At 39.2% G+C, this 18,350-nt stretch overlaps 1 protein-coding gene across 1 annotated transcript in view; it reads left to right on the top strand.

The window, feature by feature from the left end:
* Window positions 1–18,350, top strand: part of SPON1 (spondin 1) — a 346,568-nt gene that overhangs the window by 314,409 nt on the left and 13,809 nt on the right. Inside the window, exon 8 of the mRNA XM_005290831.5 lies at window positions 13,037–13,238. Within this exon, the coding sequence (XP_005290888.1) occupies window positions 13,037–13,238 (202 nt within the window). The remainder of the gene's footprint in view (window positions 1–13,036; window positions 13,239–18,350) is intronic.

Raw genomic sequence — 18,350 nt, 5'->3', positions numbered from 1 at the left:
AGTTGTTGTGGCACAGCTGGGCCATAGAGTTTTATAGCATGTTGGAGGGGCCTCAGAAAGAAAAAGGGTGAGAACCCCTGCACTATTATACTTCAAAATGTGAAAACAAAAGTTTGGGCTAGGGTGAACAGATGTCCCAATTTTATAGGGACAGTCTTGATTTTGGGGTATTTTTCTTATATAGGCTTCAATTACCCCCCCCCCCCATCCCGATTTTTTACACTTGCTGTCTGGTCACCCTAGTTTGGGCACAATTCAGTGCTTCCTTATGCTGCGTTGACTTCTTTGGGGCTATTTGCAAACTGAGGTGTTACTCAGTGTAGTAGTGGCAGAATCTGTCCCTCATTTTGTGAGGTTGTTAAAAACATTCAAAGCCTTCGTTTCAGAACAGATTTCTGTTTCTCAGAACCTTTTTATGCTAGTGTTAATGAGATGGGCACATGCTCAATTCTCTCAGCTAGTTGAAGTCCAATGTTTTTGAGTGTCAATGTTTTTATCAACCTCTTTTGGAAGCCTGAGAAGTAAGTGACCAAGAGTTTGTGCAGCCTTATTTTATTACCTTTACTATGAAACAAAATTGCCAGAGCCTTACTGTTACCTCCTTTGAGTTGGGCCTGTGGGAGACAATGTTGATAACAGCTTAGCATTAAATACTTTTCTTCCTCTTTATATGGGTGTCAGTCATATTTCATTGACTCCATGTTCATCTTTTTCTAATTGTTTACTTTTGCTGAGTCTTCTGGGGCACATCCCTGTTCAAATTATTCAGCAGGTTAAAGGTTCACCTGCTTTGGAAACTTCTGAAGCTCTGCTTAAATGCATTCCCCAAACAGGCTTCTCCCTCTTTCTGTGACTGTGAAATGCTATCTTGATGTTAAGTGTCAATGTCTGCTGATAAAATTCTGTGTTTTTCCTTTTGATGCTTCTCTTCTTCTACATGGTTTTCTGAACTGTTTTCCTAATATGCTGCCTTATTTGTTCTGTCTGCTGCTGGGTTTTAGGATCAGTGTTTTACACTCAATTCCAGACCTTGTTCATTTGCTTCATTTCCTTTCTTCTCATGAAGAGGGTTTTTTCCCCTGGTACGTGATTCCAGGATGTCATGCTGTTTAAGTTTTAGTCAATAAAAACTGATTTAGTGTAGGTGCTGCTGGGAACTATAGAGCTAGCAGTTCAAGAACAGCAATATGTGAGATGTGCTTCCATTCACACAGTGGCATTTGTGTTAGTGAAAAATCAACCACCACTCTGAATAAACACCTCTTTCAACCAGTCACTTGGGGGCTGTCCTCTTGAAGAAGCAAGAGTATTTGAATACAAAGATGCCTGTTTTGTTGACTATGCCTCTAGTATAATAGGTAATTCTTTTATAATGTGCAGTGAACATGCAGTTTTCCTTGTCTCGTGATCAGCTAATTCCCCCACATGCCACCTACAGAAGAATGGCAGAGTGTCTATATTGTTGTATTAGTGCAAAGTGATGTTTCTGTCACTACTGACATGCTTTTATACTGGATACCATGATTCACCAGATTTAATCTCACTCTAAAGTCCATTCCAAGGAATACTGAGAGGCAAACTTCTTACAAATAGTTTAGTCCAGGTACTGGATAGGTCATGGGGTAAGGAGGACCCTTTCACCTTTAGCTTGCTGGTGTGCTGCCAAGAGACACAGAAGAAAGTATTTACTGCAGACTGCTAATGTATTGCTAACTGATTCCCAAGACGCTGTTAAATATTGTGTGAAGAGTCACAGTCAGCCTAGGACTTCTAGAGGTGCAGTCTCCTAGTAACAGCATTACTAGAGTTGACACTTTGATTTATTTAGCTCTGCTCAAGTTCTTTTCCTAGGGGCTATCTAAGCAGTTACCTCAGTGTTGTGTTTCAGTCTGTGCTGTAATAGGGACTTGTAAGTTGCCATTGGGCGCTCACATTAAAGTATCTTATCCGTGTTTCTGAGGTAGTTCTTTTGGGTGAGTTGTCTGACATGATGCACAGTTTCCTAGTTGTGTAAAACCAGAACAGTTGATGAGCCCTTCATGCTTAGAATCGGTTTGACAATATTGTCATTGCATCCTGTAACTACCATATGTTAAAAAATTATATTGTAAACTGTAAAACTTTTTCAGAAATGTGTCAGAGAAGGGAGAAAACACTCCAAACCCACAGCAACACACTCAAATATCCACACTGGGGAAGTGGGGAAATTTTTCTGAGTAGCAAAAAATTCCCTCTGCCAATAAAGGCAAGCCAGGGCACGAGGCACGCCATGAGGATTACACCTCACCACTTGGAGTGACAGTGACAGGGACTCCCACACAGAGGGTGAGGGGCAGGGGAACGGGGCCCCTTTGCCTCCGGATCAGCAGGGAGGGCAGCAGGGCTGTCTCCCAGTACTTACTGCTGGCGTATCTAGCTGTGGAGAGAAAGTGCTGGGCTCACTATACTCTTCTGCTCCTGACACACTCACAGACCTCTGCTGATGTGGTGTCGATTGAGCATCCCAAAATAATGGGTCTTGGAGTTAATGCCCAATAGAAATGCATGGTGCAGTTCATATCTCAGAACTATTATTTCAGGCTCTCTGCACACTCAGATAGATATCTCTGCATCAGTTACACTAAAATCATGTTTTAAGTTTTTCTTCATATCCGTCAGGGCTCAGAATTTACCTTTTGTTTAAATTAAATCTCAGATTCTGATGTCATGTGACTCTAGGAGCTGGGCCCTAGGAACAGGTATAAATGCTCATGCCTTAATCCAGCCCTGTCAAGAACCCTAGAGAGGTAGGGGCGCTAGCTACTACAAATTACAAAACTGCCAAATACCCCTTTTAGCTGATTACATTCCATAGACTCAACCAGTTTTCCTCAGATAAACCAATAGTATTTGACTCTGCCACCTGAGCTGGAAGTCCTTTCCAATTTAATAACAACTATCATAATAACAAGGAGTCTGGTGGCACCTTAAAGACTAACAGATTTATTTGGGCATAAGTTTTCGTGGGTAAAAACCTCACTTCTTCAGATGCATAGAGTGAAAGTTACAGATGCAGGCATTATATACTGAGTTCCATATACAATTTGACATATACTGAGTATATAATGCCTGCATCTGTAACTTTCACTCTATGCATCTGAAGAAGTGAGGTTTTTACCCACGAAAACTTATGCCCAAATAAATCTGTTAGTCTTTAAGGTGCCACCAGACTCCTTGTTGTTTTTGTAGCTACAGACTAACACGGCTACCCCCTGATACTTAACTATCATAATCTTGCACGTCTCGTTCTCCCCTTCCCATTCTACTCTCCCACTTATGCACACTGGCCTCATTCTTTAGCCACAACCAAAATGGAGGCTGTGACAATTATCAAGGAACCATAGTCACCTCAACATCACTAAAGTTGCTTAAGACTGTCAAGTTTTTCTCCATTGCTGCAGCAAAAGCACCTGACACACTTTTGACTTTGCTCATAATACTTAGATGAAAGGTAATATTATTTTAGATTCTCAAGTCCCTGAGGCAGGAGGTGTATCACCATCTGTGTTTGGTACATCTTTGAGCACACTGTCAGCATTCAATAAATAACAAGACTGAGTGAAAACTATTAATGTTATTAGCTCCACCTTTTTCTTGTTTGTGGTCAGCAAAGTCATACCCCCTCAGTCCAAAAGACTTCAGTTTCCTACTCATCCTCCTGTTTCCTTCATATTCTAATAGAGTAATAAAGCAAGAACAACCATCAAAAATATACTTTTGGTGTAGCAGTTTTGTCCTGTTTAATATTGATTTTCAATATTTCCATCCAGTATTCCTCCACACTCAAAATCATTTCCCCTCACCAAGCTCTCATTAGTGTCCCTGTAAATGCTAGTACGCATAGCAGTAACTGCAATTTTCCATTGGAGTGTCAGTATAACAAAAGAAAACGTTTAATAAAAGGGAGCAGGAACTCTGCATTAACTTGGGAAAACACCACCACAACGATTCAAGAGGAGGCAAACCATAAGTAAACACTTGCCCCACAGTATCTTGGACGGTAATCCTTTGTCTCACTTCCCACTTGCATTGTGAAACAGCAACAGATGACCCCGAAGGGGAACTCAAGCAATTACTCTGCTGCTCCCGCTGTCAGGGGTTCTCTGCCATCACTTGTAACTTGTTACTGCCTTTGCTGCTGCTATCACCTTCGCTGCTGTTCACCAACTTCTCTGCCACCTCTGCCTCTAACTGTGATGCCATGTTCTGAGGTTCCACTGCTTAGCCCAATTCTTAGTGTTTTCACCTCTTAGTGATGTCATTGATGAGGAACCTCACTTCTGCTGCATTGTGACATTGTCTCCCTGTCCCCCTAGACCTGTTCATCAGTGGTTTCAGCTCTAATCACTGAGCAGAACCTTGGACACTGAACTGGGTTTGACCAGCACAGGCAGGTCAAATTGTATATGGAACTCTTTCAGCAGCATCCATGGTAAGAACACCTGTCCCCACCCCCACACCCCTCTGACTTTCACCTGGATGTTGCATTACAACCCCTCGTTTAGCGAGTACGTTTTCATTTAGGGTGACCCCCTTAAAGACATACAATAAGGATAACATTTCATTACTCCTACATTCAAGACTAAAGTGCACTTTAATCCCAAACAGCCAAAATTGGTCACCTAGGCAAAGTAGATGTGTTTATGCAAATATAGCATGCTCCTTTTCCTTCAACACATCAATAGATGGCAGGGGAGAGCTCATATACACCCTGGATTACACCATTTTGGTTCCATCTGCTTCATTCAGAACACATAATTAACAGAGATTTGTCTGAGACCAATACAGATTCGAATGAGGATTCGAGTGGAAGAGGAAAATTGAGACAGAGGCAGATTGTAATTCAAAACAGGTGGCCATTTATTAATGGGGGATAAATTACAACTTGGGCTGGGGAGGAGCACCTGTACCAACTAACAGTACAAATTCAATTGAAATAGGAACAAGTAACCAACCAAAAATATCACCAGAGCAGTAATATAAAACAGTCTATGTACACTGAACAACAAGGAATCAGATAATTTACCACCCACTATTTACTGAAAAACCAGAACAAACATACAAAACTGAGTAAACTGTAACAATTCGTCCTCTATACACTATACATGAGATTTGGTACCAAGTCATAAAGAAAAAAGGCCTAACAAACAGAACATCTACAAAAATTAATATGTACATACCACACTCCAGCTGCAGCTGACCAGCAGTACAGACACCAGGGACATGATGAGATGTAACCCGAGATGACACGACACGAGCCGGCTAAATCCGGAGGAGATCCTGGCTGAAAAGATGATCAGGCCTTCCAGCTAACACGCGGACACTCCTGCTGATTTAGGCAAGGGACGTAGTTTTATTCGAAGACCCTTGCTCGTGCTAGCATCTAATTGGTTCCCCACTCCTACACCAACCAGGCTCCGAGCTGGTGCCCTCTACGTAAACAGATACTGCACCCGGCACGCTAAGCTTATGCACACGGCACGCTGGAATTGTAGCACACGGTACCAATGTGACCCACAATTGACCAGGCGGAAGGTTCGAGAATGGTTACACGGCCCCAATGTGTTGCACACAACACCAAGGTGCTGCACACGGCACCGATGTGACCTTCTGACCAACAATTGGCCATCCAGATGCCATGACAGAGCATAGGGCTGTGACAAGATTGTTTAGTGTTAAAACTACGGTAGATTCTTACTGTGAAATGATCTATTTTCATTATATTACTGTATGTGATAAGATCTTCTTTCAGTGATTTCATCATCCACCGAAGAATAACAATGCCAGACCCATGAAGTGTAAGGATGAGAGTTTAGAAATGTGTGAAGTGAATTATTGTGTTGGCTTTTCACTTCTGGAGACATGGAGGCACATCTGACTACACTCATAAGTGAAGTGAAATAAAGTAAATTTAGGGTGACCATCAGGAAAATCTTCTAAACGATAAGATCTTTTTAAAGGTGAGACAACCATCCAAGGGAGGTAATGGAATCCTCGTTGCATAAAAAATTAAAACTAGAAGGACCAAAGCACTAGAAAGCAGACAGCAGTCCTACCCTTGATCCCATATGAACAACTAGGTTACCTTATAGGTCTTTTCCAGCTAACATTTGGTTTTACCAGCTTGTGTGCTTTAGTGCACTAAATAATTAGCACTATAATAAAATGCTTCAGGTCAGGATTCAGATGTTTTGGCAATGCTGTGGAGAGGAAGGACTTGGTTTCTAGTCAGTATTACAAAAAAATCTTTATTTTTGTGGTCACTAGAAAGTCGTAAAACTTTCCATTTTAAAAAGATGAGACATTACCCCCACTTACACATAGGCAGTGATTATTGCCCATGTCTTGGAGTAGCCCGCCTCACCTTCTGAATGCCAGTTGCCCTAGAAATAGTGTATGAATGTTGACTGCTTTGGCAATGTTATTGAAATATGGTCCAAATTTGCAATGAATATTTTACTACCAGTTATAACTATCCATGACAAAATTAGGCAGTGGTAGAGAGGAACAAGCTCCACAAATAAGTTGTTTGATAATGTACTTAAGATTATCTTTTAATTCTGTACCTCAGATGATAAACTTTTAAAATGTCCAAGCTAATATGTTATCAAAGGGAGACCTTTAGCCATAAAGTTCACATCAGTATTTGTAGTGTCCCAGTGTCTGGTGTTCATAGCTAGGGGTTTGGTTTGATCCATTGATAATGGGGGCATGTCATGAAATTTGTATCTGGATCAAAACTTTCCAAAAGTGCAAGTGTTTTGGTTTGGGCTCATTTCTCATTCCCACGTGCCATATATATTCAAGGGCATTTTCTGTACTTCTACCAGTGCATACCCTTATGCTACGGGAGCTCAGACTAGATGCATTGTCTTTCATTGTGACACTGGCTTTAAAGTGTCTGAATCTCCTTGAGTAAGTTCCTCCTGCCAAATGCTCAGACATACCCCGTGGTCTCTGCAGGGAGCCATGTTCTGTACTCTTGGGACACAGTCGTCACGGCAATAATTTGGGGGTGTGGTTTTATGTTCAATATTTACATTAATGCAATCTATCAATGTGTTAATTACATGATACTTCCTAGAATTAAATCAAAAGGACAGCCAAGCTAATTTGAAAACGAGCGGACAGAAAAAGTGTTTCTTTGTTATAGGGCTAAATTTTTCTATGGATAACAGTCATTTACAGTGATTTACCAATTCAATGCAACAAATCAGTGGCACAGCCAGGATTAAAACCTAGGACTTCCCTCACCACCAGACTGTTTAGAAAATAACTATCAGCTATAATATGACCTATCATGGTAGCTTGCTTAGTCATGTTGTATATTCTCGTACACAATGTGGCCAGATTCTGCTCTGGTTTACGTTCTGGGCAGATACATTGTGGTAACTGGGCAAATAAGTGATTTTTCAGTTTAGTGGCCAAACAGGAAAAAAAATCATTTGGGGCCTAACTAAATGTTTTGCTTGACCCCAAACAAGTTTGTTTTGGTTTGAGAAATGTTTCTTACCCTTTGTTTGTTTAGTTGAATCTAGCTAAATTTCAGAAAGAGTTGTTTCAAATGGGAAATTTTGTTTTCCATTTTTTTCCAGCAAAAACAATTTGCTGAATTTGACCTGAACTCACTAATAGTTTCAGTCAACCCAAAATTGCATTTTTTTGTGAATAAGCTATTTGTCACACAAAAAAATTGCCTAGCTCTAATATGGAGGACTTGCATCCTGTGCAATGAAGTACAAGAATGTCAGGGAAGGATTTAGCACCACAGTGTGCATATAAAAGCAAATAATAAATGATCAACCAACCTTACATAATATTGTACAATGGAATTTATCTAAATTTACCTAAAGCGGCTCCGGGGTGGCTCCCTGCATGTCTGCCCTGTCCCTAGCCCCATGCCACTCCCGGAAGCGCTGCAGCCTTGGGGGTGGGGGGTGGAGGGCTCCACGTGTGCTGCTCTGCCATTCCTCTAGGTACCTCCTCCGAAGCTCCCATTGGCCATGGTTCCCTGTTCCCAGCCAATGGGAGCTGCCTGGAGGCAACGCATGGAGCCCTCTGACCCCCCGCTTGGGGGCCACAAGGACGTGGTGCCGGCGGCCGGATCCAAAGCCCTGAGGGGCTGGATCTGGCCCACGGGCCATAGTTTGCCCAGCCCTGGTCTAGTATGTATCGCCAGGTATGGCATCCTTTCCAAGTCCATTCTTGGCATGTCCAAACCATCGTAGTCATCTTTCTTGAATCTTCTGTATTAGCATTATTTCTTGCCCTAGCCATTTTCTTATTGTAACACCAACAAACCCCAGTCAGTGGCAGGCGGAATCGAACCTGGGGCCTCTGAAGCTTAGTGCATGAGCCTCTACTGCATGAGCTAAAAGCCATATGGCTCTTAGCTAAGGCTGTAGAGCAGACTCATTAATCTCTAAGTGGTCTCGGTGCCACTAGATGGGCCAGAATACCACAACCAGGTGGTGTATGGGTTACATTATCACTTCATTTTTTATTTTCTGCAGTCTTGAAACAATCAGTATTCCCCTCAGCCAGTTCATGTCTGCAGTTGAAATCTTTTGTTCATTGTATTTCCTCATATTCCAGCATTCCAACCTGTTCAGGAGTGTAGGCATGATCATCTACATTGATTTTTTTTGCTTTTTATCTAAATATCATTAGCCTTCCAGATCTTGCAGAGTTTTCCACATACAGTAGCAGCTAGCTAGATTCTTCATTTTATGTCATCTTCACAATTCCTGTTCTTTAATACTAATCCTCAAAGGTATACACCATCACCCAGGGGAGCTGAGGCATAATTAATGTTTGTAAAGGGTTTTGAAGATGAAGTGCTAAATATTACTATTAAACAATATTACACAGTAGTATGAAATAACAGAAATCTGTACGAAACGAGCAAATATCTTACTAGCAAAGTGTTCACAAAGACTTATAAACAGGTTCAATATTGATTTAGTCTCAAATGTGCAGTTGATTGATTTTATATTATTTTGAGAACATGATTAATATTTACTTTTCTAACAGTGGATTCAAACAAAGATCCAACTCTACTGCCATGAACTTATAACAGGGAATAGCAATTTACAAAAGGTTTCCATCAAAATGTGTCCTGAAGTATCCTTTGTTGTGGATTTCTAATCATCTGTCTTCAATCAGTAGAACAGAGTCTACTTCTCATTGTTGTCTGAGTCTGATGGGCATGTGAGTGAATGCCTCCATCAGGACCTGAAATGAAAGAAAGCCAAAGACAAGATGACAAGTTTCATATTGTAACTGTGCACAAAATGGCCATATATTCATTATTTATACTGTATAGTCCTTGCCTTTAAAACTGTTGAATTTTGCCCCAGATAAATGCAGTAGATAAGATTACCTCAATTATCTCAGTATTCATCATAATTCTGATGGGGAAAATTGAGGTGTTTCTGATATGCAGGTAACATTCATTAGTTATCCATGGAAATCGGCAGGTTGTTTAAGAGTGATCACTCCCGTACGACTTACAGGTATGTTTTATCAGAAATATTTGATTCAGACCAGATTGTGATACATTCCCTCACATTGAATAGTACCTTAAAAGACAAGTCAATCTGGAGTGCTACCTAACAAGAGTCAGGTCATATGAATCCATCCCTTAATAAAGCACGCTGATATTCCACCAAACAATTGGAAAGTTTTCTATTTGGGATCTATAAGAAAATCCAATAAACACTTTATACTGTAAAACAACCGCATATGAACAGCTCTATGGGCTCAGGACTAAGTAATATGTTTGGTTTTGATTGTTCTATTAATTTTCTTGAGGTAAAGAAACTTTGGAGCCCACTTCTTATGTTAGGCCTCCCATGTCTGTGATTGGGTTCTCAAATGGGGAACTGGGCACCCTAACGTGGGCAATCAAGTTTGAAACTTGAGTTCTGAACCATATATACTTAAAGTAATAGAGAAACATGTATTTGGTCTGTTATGATTCTTAATGTACTAGGAGTTCAAGGAGCCACGGTAAAATTTAAGAGAAATATACAAAGTAGTCACTACATTTTTTCAGTGATGGGAGCACCAATGGAAAAAGTAAACTCCCACTGACTGTGGAAGAAATGTAATGACACAGAAAGGCAGGCTGAAGAAGAGTAGCAAAAATTAGAGCGCAAATACCTTGTAACCTTCAAATGCCCATAAAACAGAGATTGCTTGGGTGTAGGAGAGAGAGAAAATGAAGAGTCTGCGTTGGGCTCAAGCATGTAATGAAAGGAAAACCCCCCACTGATGTCAGAAAGAGATTTCACTGACTAGAATTGCCAGATTTCAGTCATAGTAACTAGCAAGAAAAAATTAATCGTACAATCAATCGTACTATTAATCGCACAGTTAAACAATAATAGAATACCATTTATTTAAATATTTTTGGATGTTTTCTACATTTTCAAATATATTCATTTCAATTACAACACAGAATACAAAGTGTACAGTGCTCACTTTATATTTATTTTTATTACAAATATTTGCACTGTAAAAAACAAAAGAAATAGTACATTTCAATTCACCTAATAAAAGTACTGTAGTGCAATCACTTTATAATGAAAGTTGAACTTACAAATGTAGAATTATGTACAAAAAATAACTGCATTCAAAAATAAAAATGTAAAACTTTAGAACCTACAAGTCCACTCAGTCCTACTTCAGCCAATCGCTCAGATAAACAAATTTGGTTACAATTTGCAGGAGATAATGCTGCCCAAGTCTTGTTTACAATGTCACCTAAAAGTGAGAACAGGCGTTCACATGGCACTGTTGTAGCCGGCATTGCAACATATTTATGTGCCAGATGCATTGTCCCTTCATGCTTCAACCACCATTCCAGAAGACATGCGTCCATGCTGATGATGGGTTCTGTTCAATAACGATCCAAAGCAGAGCAGACCGATGCATGTTCATTTTCATCATCTGAGTCAGATGTCACCAGCAGCAGGTTGATTTTCTTTTTTGGTGGTTTGGGTTCTGTAGTTTCCGCATCGGAGTGTTGCTCTTTGAAGACATCTGAAAGCATTCTCCACACCTCCCTCTCAGATTTTGGAAGGCACTTCAGATTCTTAAACTTTGGGTCGAGTGCTGTATCTATTCTTAGAAATCTCACATTAGTACCCTTTGCATTTTGTCAAATCTGCTGTGAAAGTGTTCTTAAAATGAACATGTACTGGGTCATCGTCCCAGACTGCTATAACATGAAATATATGGAAGAATGCAGGTAAAACAGAACAGGAGACATACAATTCTCCCCCAAGGAGTTCATTCATAAATTTAATCAATGAATTATTTTTTTTAACAAGCCTTGTCAGCATGGAAGCATGGCCTCTGGAATGGTGGCTGAATGGACATATGAATGTTGAGCATATCTGGCAACACCAGCTACGAAAGTGCCATGTGAACACCTGTTCTCACTTTCAGGTGACATTGTAAATAAAAAGCAGTCAGCAGTATCTCCTGTAAATGTAAACAAACTTGTTTGTCTTAGCAATTGGCTGAACAAGAAGTAGGACTGAGTGGACTCGTAAGCTCTAAAGTTTTACACTGTTTTGTTTTTGAGTGCAGTTATGTTACAAAAAATCTACATTTGTAAGTTACACTTTCACAATAAAGAGATTGCACTACAGTACTTGTATGCGATGAATTGAAAAATACTATTTATTTAGTTCAGCATTTTTACAGTGCAAATATTTGTAATAAAAAATAATACAAAGTGAGCACTGTACACTTTGTATTCTGTGTTGTAATAGAAATCAATATATTTGAAAATGTAGAAAAACATCCACAAATATTTAATACATTTCATTTGGTCTTCTATTGTTTAACAGTGCAATTAATCGCAATTAATGTTTTTAATCGCAGTTAATTTTTTTGAGTTAATTGTGTGAGTTAACTGCAATTGACAGCCCTAATTATATGTAAGGTAACCTAGCAGTTGCTGTTCATAGGAAAGATGACAAAATGAGTTAATATTCTAGTGGTTTACATGTGAATGGAGATTTGGGCTCAGATTTGGTTTTAGTTTCCAGTTGAACAGGAATTTGATAGTTATTGGTCTACAGCACAAAGCACCACATGATTAACAGTCTCTACTTGAGAGAATCTTTGGCAAGGATTGGACAAGTAGGAGTGCTTGCACATCATCATTGACGTATATTAGCAGAAACTTGCACAATGCCTGGCTGCATTATTCTCTGAGTCTAGCCAGTGCTGTTAATCTCTCACTTACATGAGCATGAAAATCTGACTAATGATTGGTTTCAGAGTAGCAGCCGTGTTAGTCTGTATCCGCAAAAAGAAGAACAGGAGGACTTGTGGCACCTTAGAGACTAACAAATTTATTAGAGCATAAGCTTTCGTGGACTATAGCCCACTTCTTCGGGCTATAGTCCACGAAAGCTTATGCTCTAATAAATTTGTTAGTCTCTAAGGTGCCACAAGTCCTCCTGTTCTTCTTTTTGACTAATGATTGTTTTTTTAAGTTGTATTTCTAGGCACTTTTTAAATTGAAACCACGGTGCATTGCTGATTAAAAATATCCTGACAGTCAAAAATGAATATTACTTCATGGTACTTCCTACTATGTTGCTTGAAGTTTTTAATTTGTTATGGTATATGAGAACATATTGACAAGGGTTTTTTGTTACATGACAATGAAGTAAGGACACTAGCCACAACTCTTCATTCCAAACCATTGAGCTACAATAAACCATAAACATCCTTGAATGAAGTAAGCGCCATTTCATTATATAATACACAAAGACTGCCTCACTGCTGAAAAGGATACAATGTATGAGAGTTGTATCATGCCTTCACCCTATCTCATCTCTGTTTATCTCTAGATTTCAGATATATATTCTGAGCTGACTAATTTTTTCTCCATTTAAAGCACAAATCTCATTGCTACTCAAATAGCAAACTTTACTTGAGCGGGTAACTTTATCTTCCTGTTTCTTATTTGCAGGAGAGCTGCTCCCTCTGCTGAATTTTCTGTGGACAGGACTCGTCACCTGATGTCTTTCCTTACCATGCTAGGCCCCAGTCCTGACTGGAATGTAGGCTTGTCAGCTGAAGACCTTTGTACCAAGGATTGTGGCTGGGTTCAGAAAGTCGTTCAGGATCTGATACCATGGGATGCTGGTACCGACAGTGGGGTTACCTATGAGGTATTTGTAATACTTGTAATGGCTTTAAAACATAATCTCTTCCTTAATTAACATAGCTGTTAAGAATGAAGGCTAATAATCCACAACTATGTGAAAACCTCTTAGTATTCGGCAAACCATTCCTTGCATAGGAAAATGAAAGGCAATTGGAACAGACATTGGTAGCAATTGCTGTCTTTTATTGTGCCTGATTTTCCAAATCTGAACTCTTAGATACTTCTTGTGATGTTGTGCACTGATGACCCCGCTCTCCGAAGAAAAATGAACTTAGGTTACTAAAAATTAGGGATAGATAAGTACTCAATTTCCCAACAAGTGTGTACACTAACCCATGTGCCATCAAAAATCCCAGGGTGCTAGTTTAACTCAATTAAATTGGGACACTGAAAAACATAGGATGACCAAAGCAATCGCCTGGCTGGAGGAAGCCCGCCAAACAATCAGCGGGGCTGATTGAGATGATTGAGGCACTAGAGGAGCACTCAAGGAAGACAGGGTCGTTGTGGAGAACCTAAATGAATTATTTGCATTGATCTTCAATGCAGAGGACACCAGGAAGATCCACACACCAGAACCAAAAGATTTTGGAGCAAATTGATAAATTAAGTAGCAATAAGTCACCAGGACCAGATGGTATTCACCCAAGCGTTCTGAAGGAACTCAAATGTGAAACTGCAGAACTGTTAACTGTGTTATGTAACTTACTGCTTAAATCAGCCTCTGTAGCAGATGACTGGAGGATAGCTAATGTAACGCCTAACTTTAAAAAAGGCTCCAGAGGCAATCCTGGCAATTACAGACTGGTAAACCTAACTTCAGTACCAGGCAAATTGGTTGAAACTATAGTAAAGAACTGTATTATCAGACACATAGATGAACATGATATGTTGAGGAATGATCTGGAAAAGGGGGTAAACATTGAGGTGGCAAAGTTCACAGACAATACAAAATTACTCAATATACTTAAGTCTAAAGCAGACTGAAGAGTTACAAAGGGATCTCACAAAACTGGGTGACTGGGCAATAAAATGGCAGATGAAACTCAGTGTTGATAAATTCAAAGTAATGCACGTTGGAAAACAATTCCAACTATAAAGACAAAATGACAGGGTATGAATTAGCTGCTATCACTCAAACGAGAACTTGAAGTCATCATCGATAGATCTCTGAAAACATCTGCTCCATGTGCAGCGGCAATCAAAAAGCAAACACAATATTAGGAGCCATTAGGAAAGGGATAGATAAGATGACAGAAAATATCACAATACCACTATATAAATCCATAGTAAGCCCACACCTGGAATACTGCTTGCAGTTCTGTTCACCCCTTCTAAAAAAAAAAAAAAGAACTGGAAAAAGTACAGAGAAGGGCAACAAAAATGATTATGGGTAATCTTCCATATGAGGAAAGATTAAAAAGACTAGGACTATTCAGTTTAGAAAAGAGACTGAGGGAGGATATGATAGATGACTATAAAATCACGAATGGTGTGGAAAAAGTGACTAAGGAAGTGTTATTTACCCCTTCACATAACACAAGAACTAGGGGTCACGCAATGAAATTAATAGACAGCAAGTATAAACAAATATAAGGAAGTACTTCTTCATATAAACTTGCACAGCCAATCTGTGGAACTTGTTGCCAGGGTATGTTGTGAAGGCCAAAAGTATAACTTGATTCAAAAAAGAATTATATCAGTTCATGGAGAATAGTCTCATCAATGGCTAATAGCCAAGATGGTCAGGGATACAACCCCATGCTGTGGGTATTCTTAAACCTTTGACTGCCAGAAGCTGGGACTGGACAACAGAGGATGGATCACTTGATAATTGTCCTGTTCTGTTCATTCTCTCTGAAGCATCTGGCACTGGCCACTGTCGGAAGACAGGATACTGGTCTAGATGGACCATTGGTCTGAACCAGTATGGTTTTTATTTTCTTAACTGTTACAAAATCCATACCAGCAAGGAAATAATTACTATATATCAAGCTATGGATATACAAGAGAAAGGTCTGCAGCATCTGTGTGATCCTTGGGATGGTGTATGGAGCTAACATATAGACTCAGACAGCAAAAGCTGAGTAAAAGCCAACCACAGTTCTTAGAAAGTTTTATGCTCCAATAGCAAAGACCGGTAGCTATGAAAACAGATAAAAATCTTGGAAAAGGGGGAAATAGAAAACAAAACAGCATGGGGGAAGGCACATGATCAGAATAAAGAACCATCCCAAAGGTTTGCAAAGAAATTACGATTGGAGACAAGAACTTGTGCACCTCAGTGAGTGGACGAGATAAGATTCCTGAGAAATATGTGAATAGAATAGCAGAGGACCAAAAGAATTAAAGTTTTGGCTGACTCATATATCCTGTTGTGGAGTGATCACACTATGGCTACCTAAATGATCATGAGTGAATGCACAGAAAGAAAATGTAGTTGAGATTTTTTTGTTGATTCCTATATGTTTGTGCCTCCACAGGCCTGCCTTTCCACTTATCACCAGAATTATTTTTCAGCTGCAGTTCTTCTGTTCTTACACTGTTCCCTGTATGGTTATGTTTGCAATATAGTAAATCTGTCTTGATAAACAAACAAGCAAAAATTATATATTCATCAAGTGGAAGATTTCTGTCTTCTGTGGTAAAGCAAAACCATCAGGAGATTACTTTCACTCATCAGTTGCTGAAATAAAATGTGCCTCTTCTGCCACCTGGCTGCTAACTATACTCATCCTCCAACAGTAAAATATGACCCCATTCATGAAATACACTAACTCCAAAACCCTGGGCTTCTGGTATGAAAAGGCATCATTACAAAAAATAGACTGATAATTTATAAAAGCTAGTGCAATTTAATATATATAATTAAAACAATTTGTAATTAAAGCAGTGCATACAGGTGAAGACCTAAAGATCTTGTTATTTTCATCTTGCCTTTTATTAGTTAGGTCTCTCACTATATGTTTATATGGTTCCTAACACAATAGGTCCCTAATATCAGTTGGCACTTCTTGCCATAAGACAAGTAACTAATAAAGCTCATATTTAATATTGTAAATTCCCCAAATGTGGTTAGGTTGCTGAATGTTCCCTGAGAATTCACACAGTTAAAATAATGCCTTGTTTTACTCTCCAGCTCCAAACAGAATTGTGTTTGCTAATAAAAAATATCTTGGACTTGTGACCTTTTTTATGTACAGTGGACATTTTTAACAAGCTTTTTCTGTTTTTGTCAGAAAACAAAGTTGAGGTAAAAGACAGTTGTCAGTACTAAATTTTCCACCACTTCTCTAGCTATTGTTCTAGTTCTCTATCCATTTCAGTGACAAGAGTTTTTATGGCAATATGCAGGCATACGAAGTTTTTATTGCTGACCTCTTGACTGATCTCAGATGTAAAATAAAACAAACATCCAAGAAGGAAAAAAAAAAAGCGTTCACCATTCCATTTTAACCATTCCATGTTTTTTATGTCTCGAGGCAGACTGCAGGACAAATATGCAACACAATTATGTGCAAAGCAAACCATTTGGTTTGTTCTCTGAGATTAGACACCACCACTGTTCTGAAATAGTTATGACCTTGAAGAGCATTCTGAGCATGGTCAGGTAAACTTCAAAGTGTATCAGACACTAGCTAGGGATCAACAGAAGACATCAATGGTGGTTTGATTTGTATGTTAACTATGAGTTTGCATTCAATATATATATGACCGCAATTAATGAGAATGTGCATGCAGAGACTCAGAATAGGTTTTAATGGGGCATGCCTGTTTGTGCACTGAATATTTTTGTCCAGACCTTCCCACATTTATATAGCATGCTTTCCAAAAGAGAAACTTTTTGCCTAGTTTTTAGTCTCATAACTTTTTCGAGTGGGGTTTTAGGCTCACGAAGCCTCTCCCCCCTCTCCTGGTATATGACATAGTAAAAACAAAGACGTTTGTTAGGAAGACAAAGATAAAGCACCTAGAATGCAATGAAGCTATCGTTTACACCAGCTGAGGATCTGTCTCCTAACATGCTGTTCAAATGTAACTTAAGCTCACAAAACTTTTGCTCTCTGCAACTGCTGTTAGCTACAATGTATTATAATATAAAATAGGACGTCAGTAATTACAATTATGCATTTAAAATGTCAGAGGCAAGGAAGTAGGGTAGATTTGCTTTCAAAACCTATATTCTCGCCCTACCTGGTCTCTCTCAACTGCAACCGAAATGTTTAGGGGACAGGGAAATTCTTATGTTCTAAATTTATTGGGTTCATAAGAATGTTTTCTCTCCCCACAATGGCTCCAAATAGTAAGAGTAGGATTTTGTTCTTAATCTGCAAGAGAAGAAATAGCATCCTGAATAACATAACACACCATTTGTCCTGAACTCGTCTCAAGTGCAGAAACTTAAATATGTCTCTAAGATAAACAATGTGTTGTCTAGCTTGGGTCTTAGTGTTTGTCCAGTTTTCTATACAAAGAGGAAACAACAAATAATTAAATTTAAAAAAAATCCTCTCCCACATTGTGCCCTTTTCCCCCCAGGGATTTCCAGTCAAGTTCTGGTTCTCAGTCTGGCCACTACTATTTTAAAGAACCGAGGGTCATTTATGGATCACAGAACTTAAAAACAAGTCAAAGCTTTGAAATATGCTGAAGAAATAATATTGAGTTCTTTGTTTCTTACTTGTAATTTTAAACATGCTGTGACAAATTCATCTCTGGTGACATGAGGGAGGTTTCACTATGGATGACTTTGGTTTTGTCTCTCTCCATCCACAGATGCATTCTCTCCTCTTTTCTCTCTCTTTCTTTGTGACACGTAAAGGGAAGTTCCATATGGAAAAGTGACTACAAATAAAAACATTATGGTCTCATTTGAGATCTGCTCCCTATATATATTCAGAGCAATAACTGCCTTACATCAAAGACAAAAATAAGTGTTTACTGCTTTTTCTCCTGTTACTGCAGCAGAGCCAACACAGCTCTGTAGGGTAACCTGGATGCTACTGTACCTCACATACTATGAACAGAATTATTAAATTCCAGTTCCCCAGATTTACAGAAATGCTGCATAAGGGATGTTCGTTGCCATGGGAGAATTCATTCTGTTGAAAGGGGC

The sequence above is a fragment of the Chrysemys picta genome, chromosome 4 (assembly GCF_011386835.1).
Source record: "Chrysemys picta bellii isolate R12L10 chromosome 4, ASM1138683v2, whole genome shotgun sequence".
In the NCBI taxonomy this organism is placed as follows: Eukaryota; Metazoa; Chordata; order Testudines; family Emydidae; genus Chrysemys; species Chrysemys picta.
This window is presented reverse-complemented; position numbering and strand designations above follow the sequence as displayed.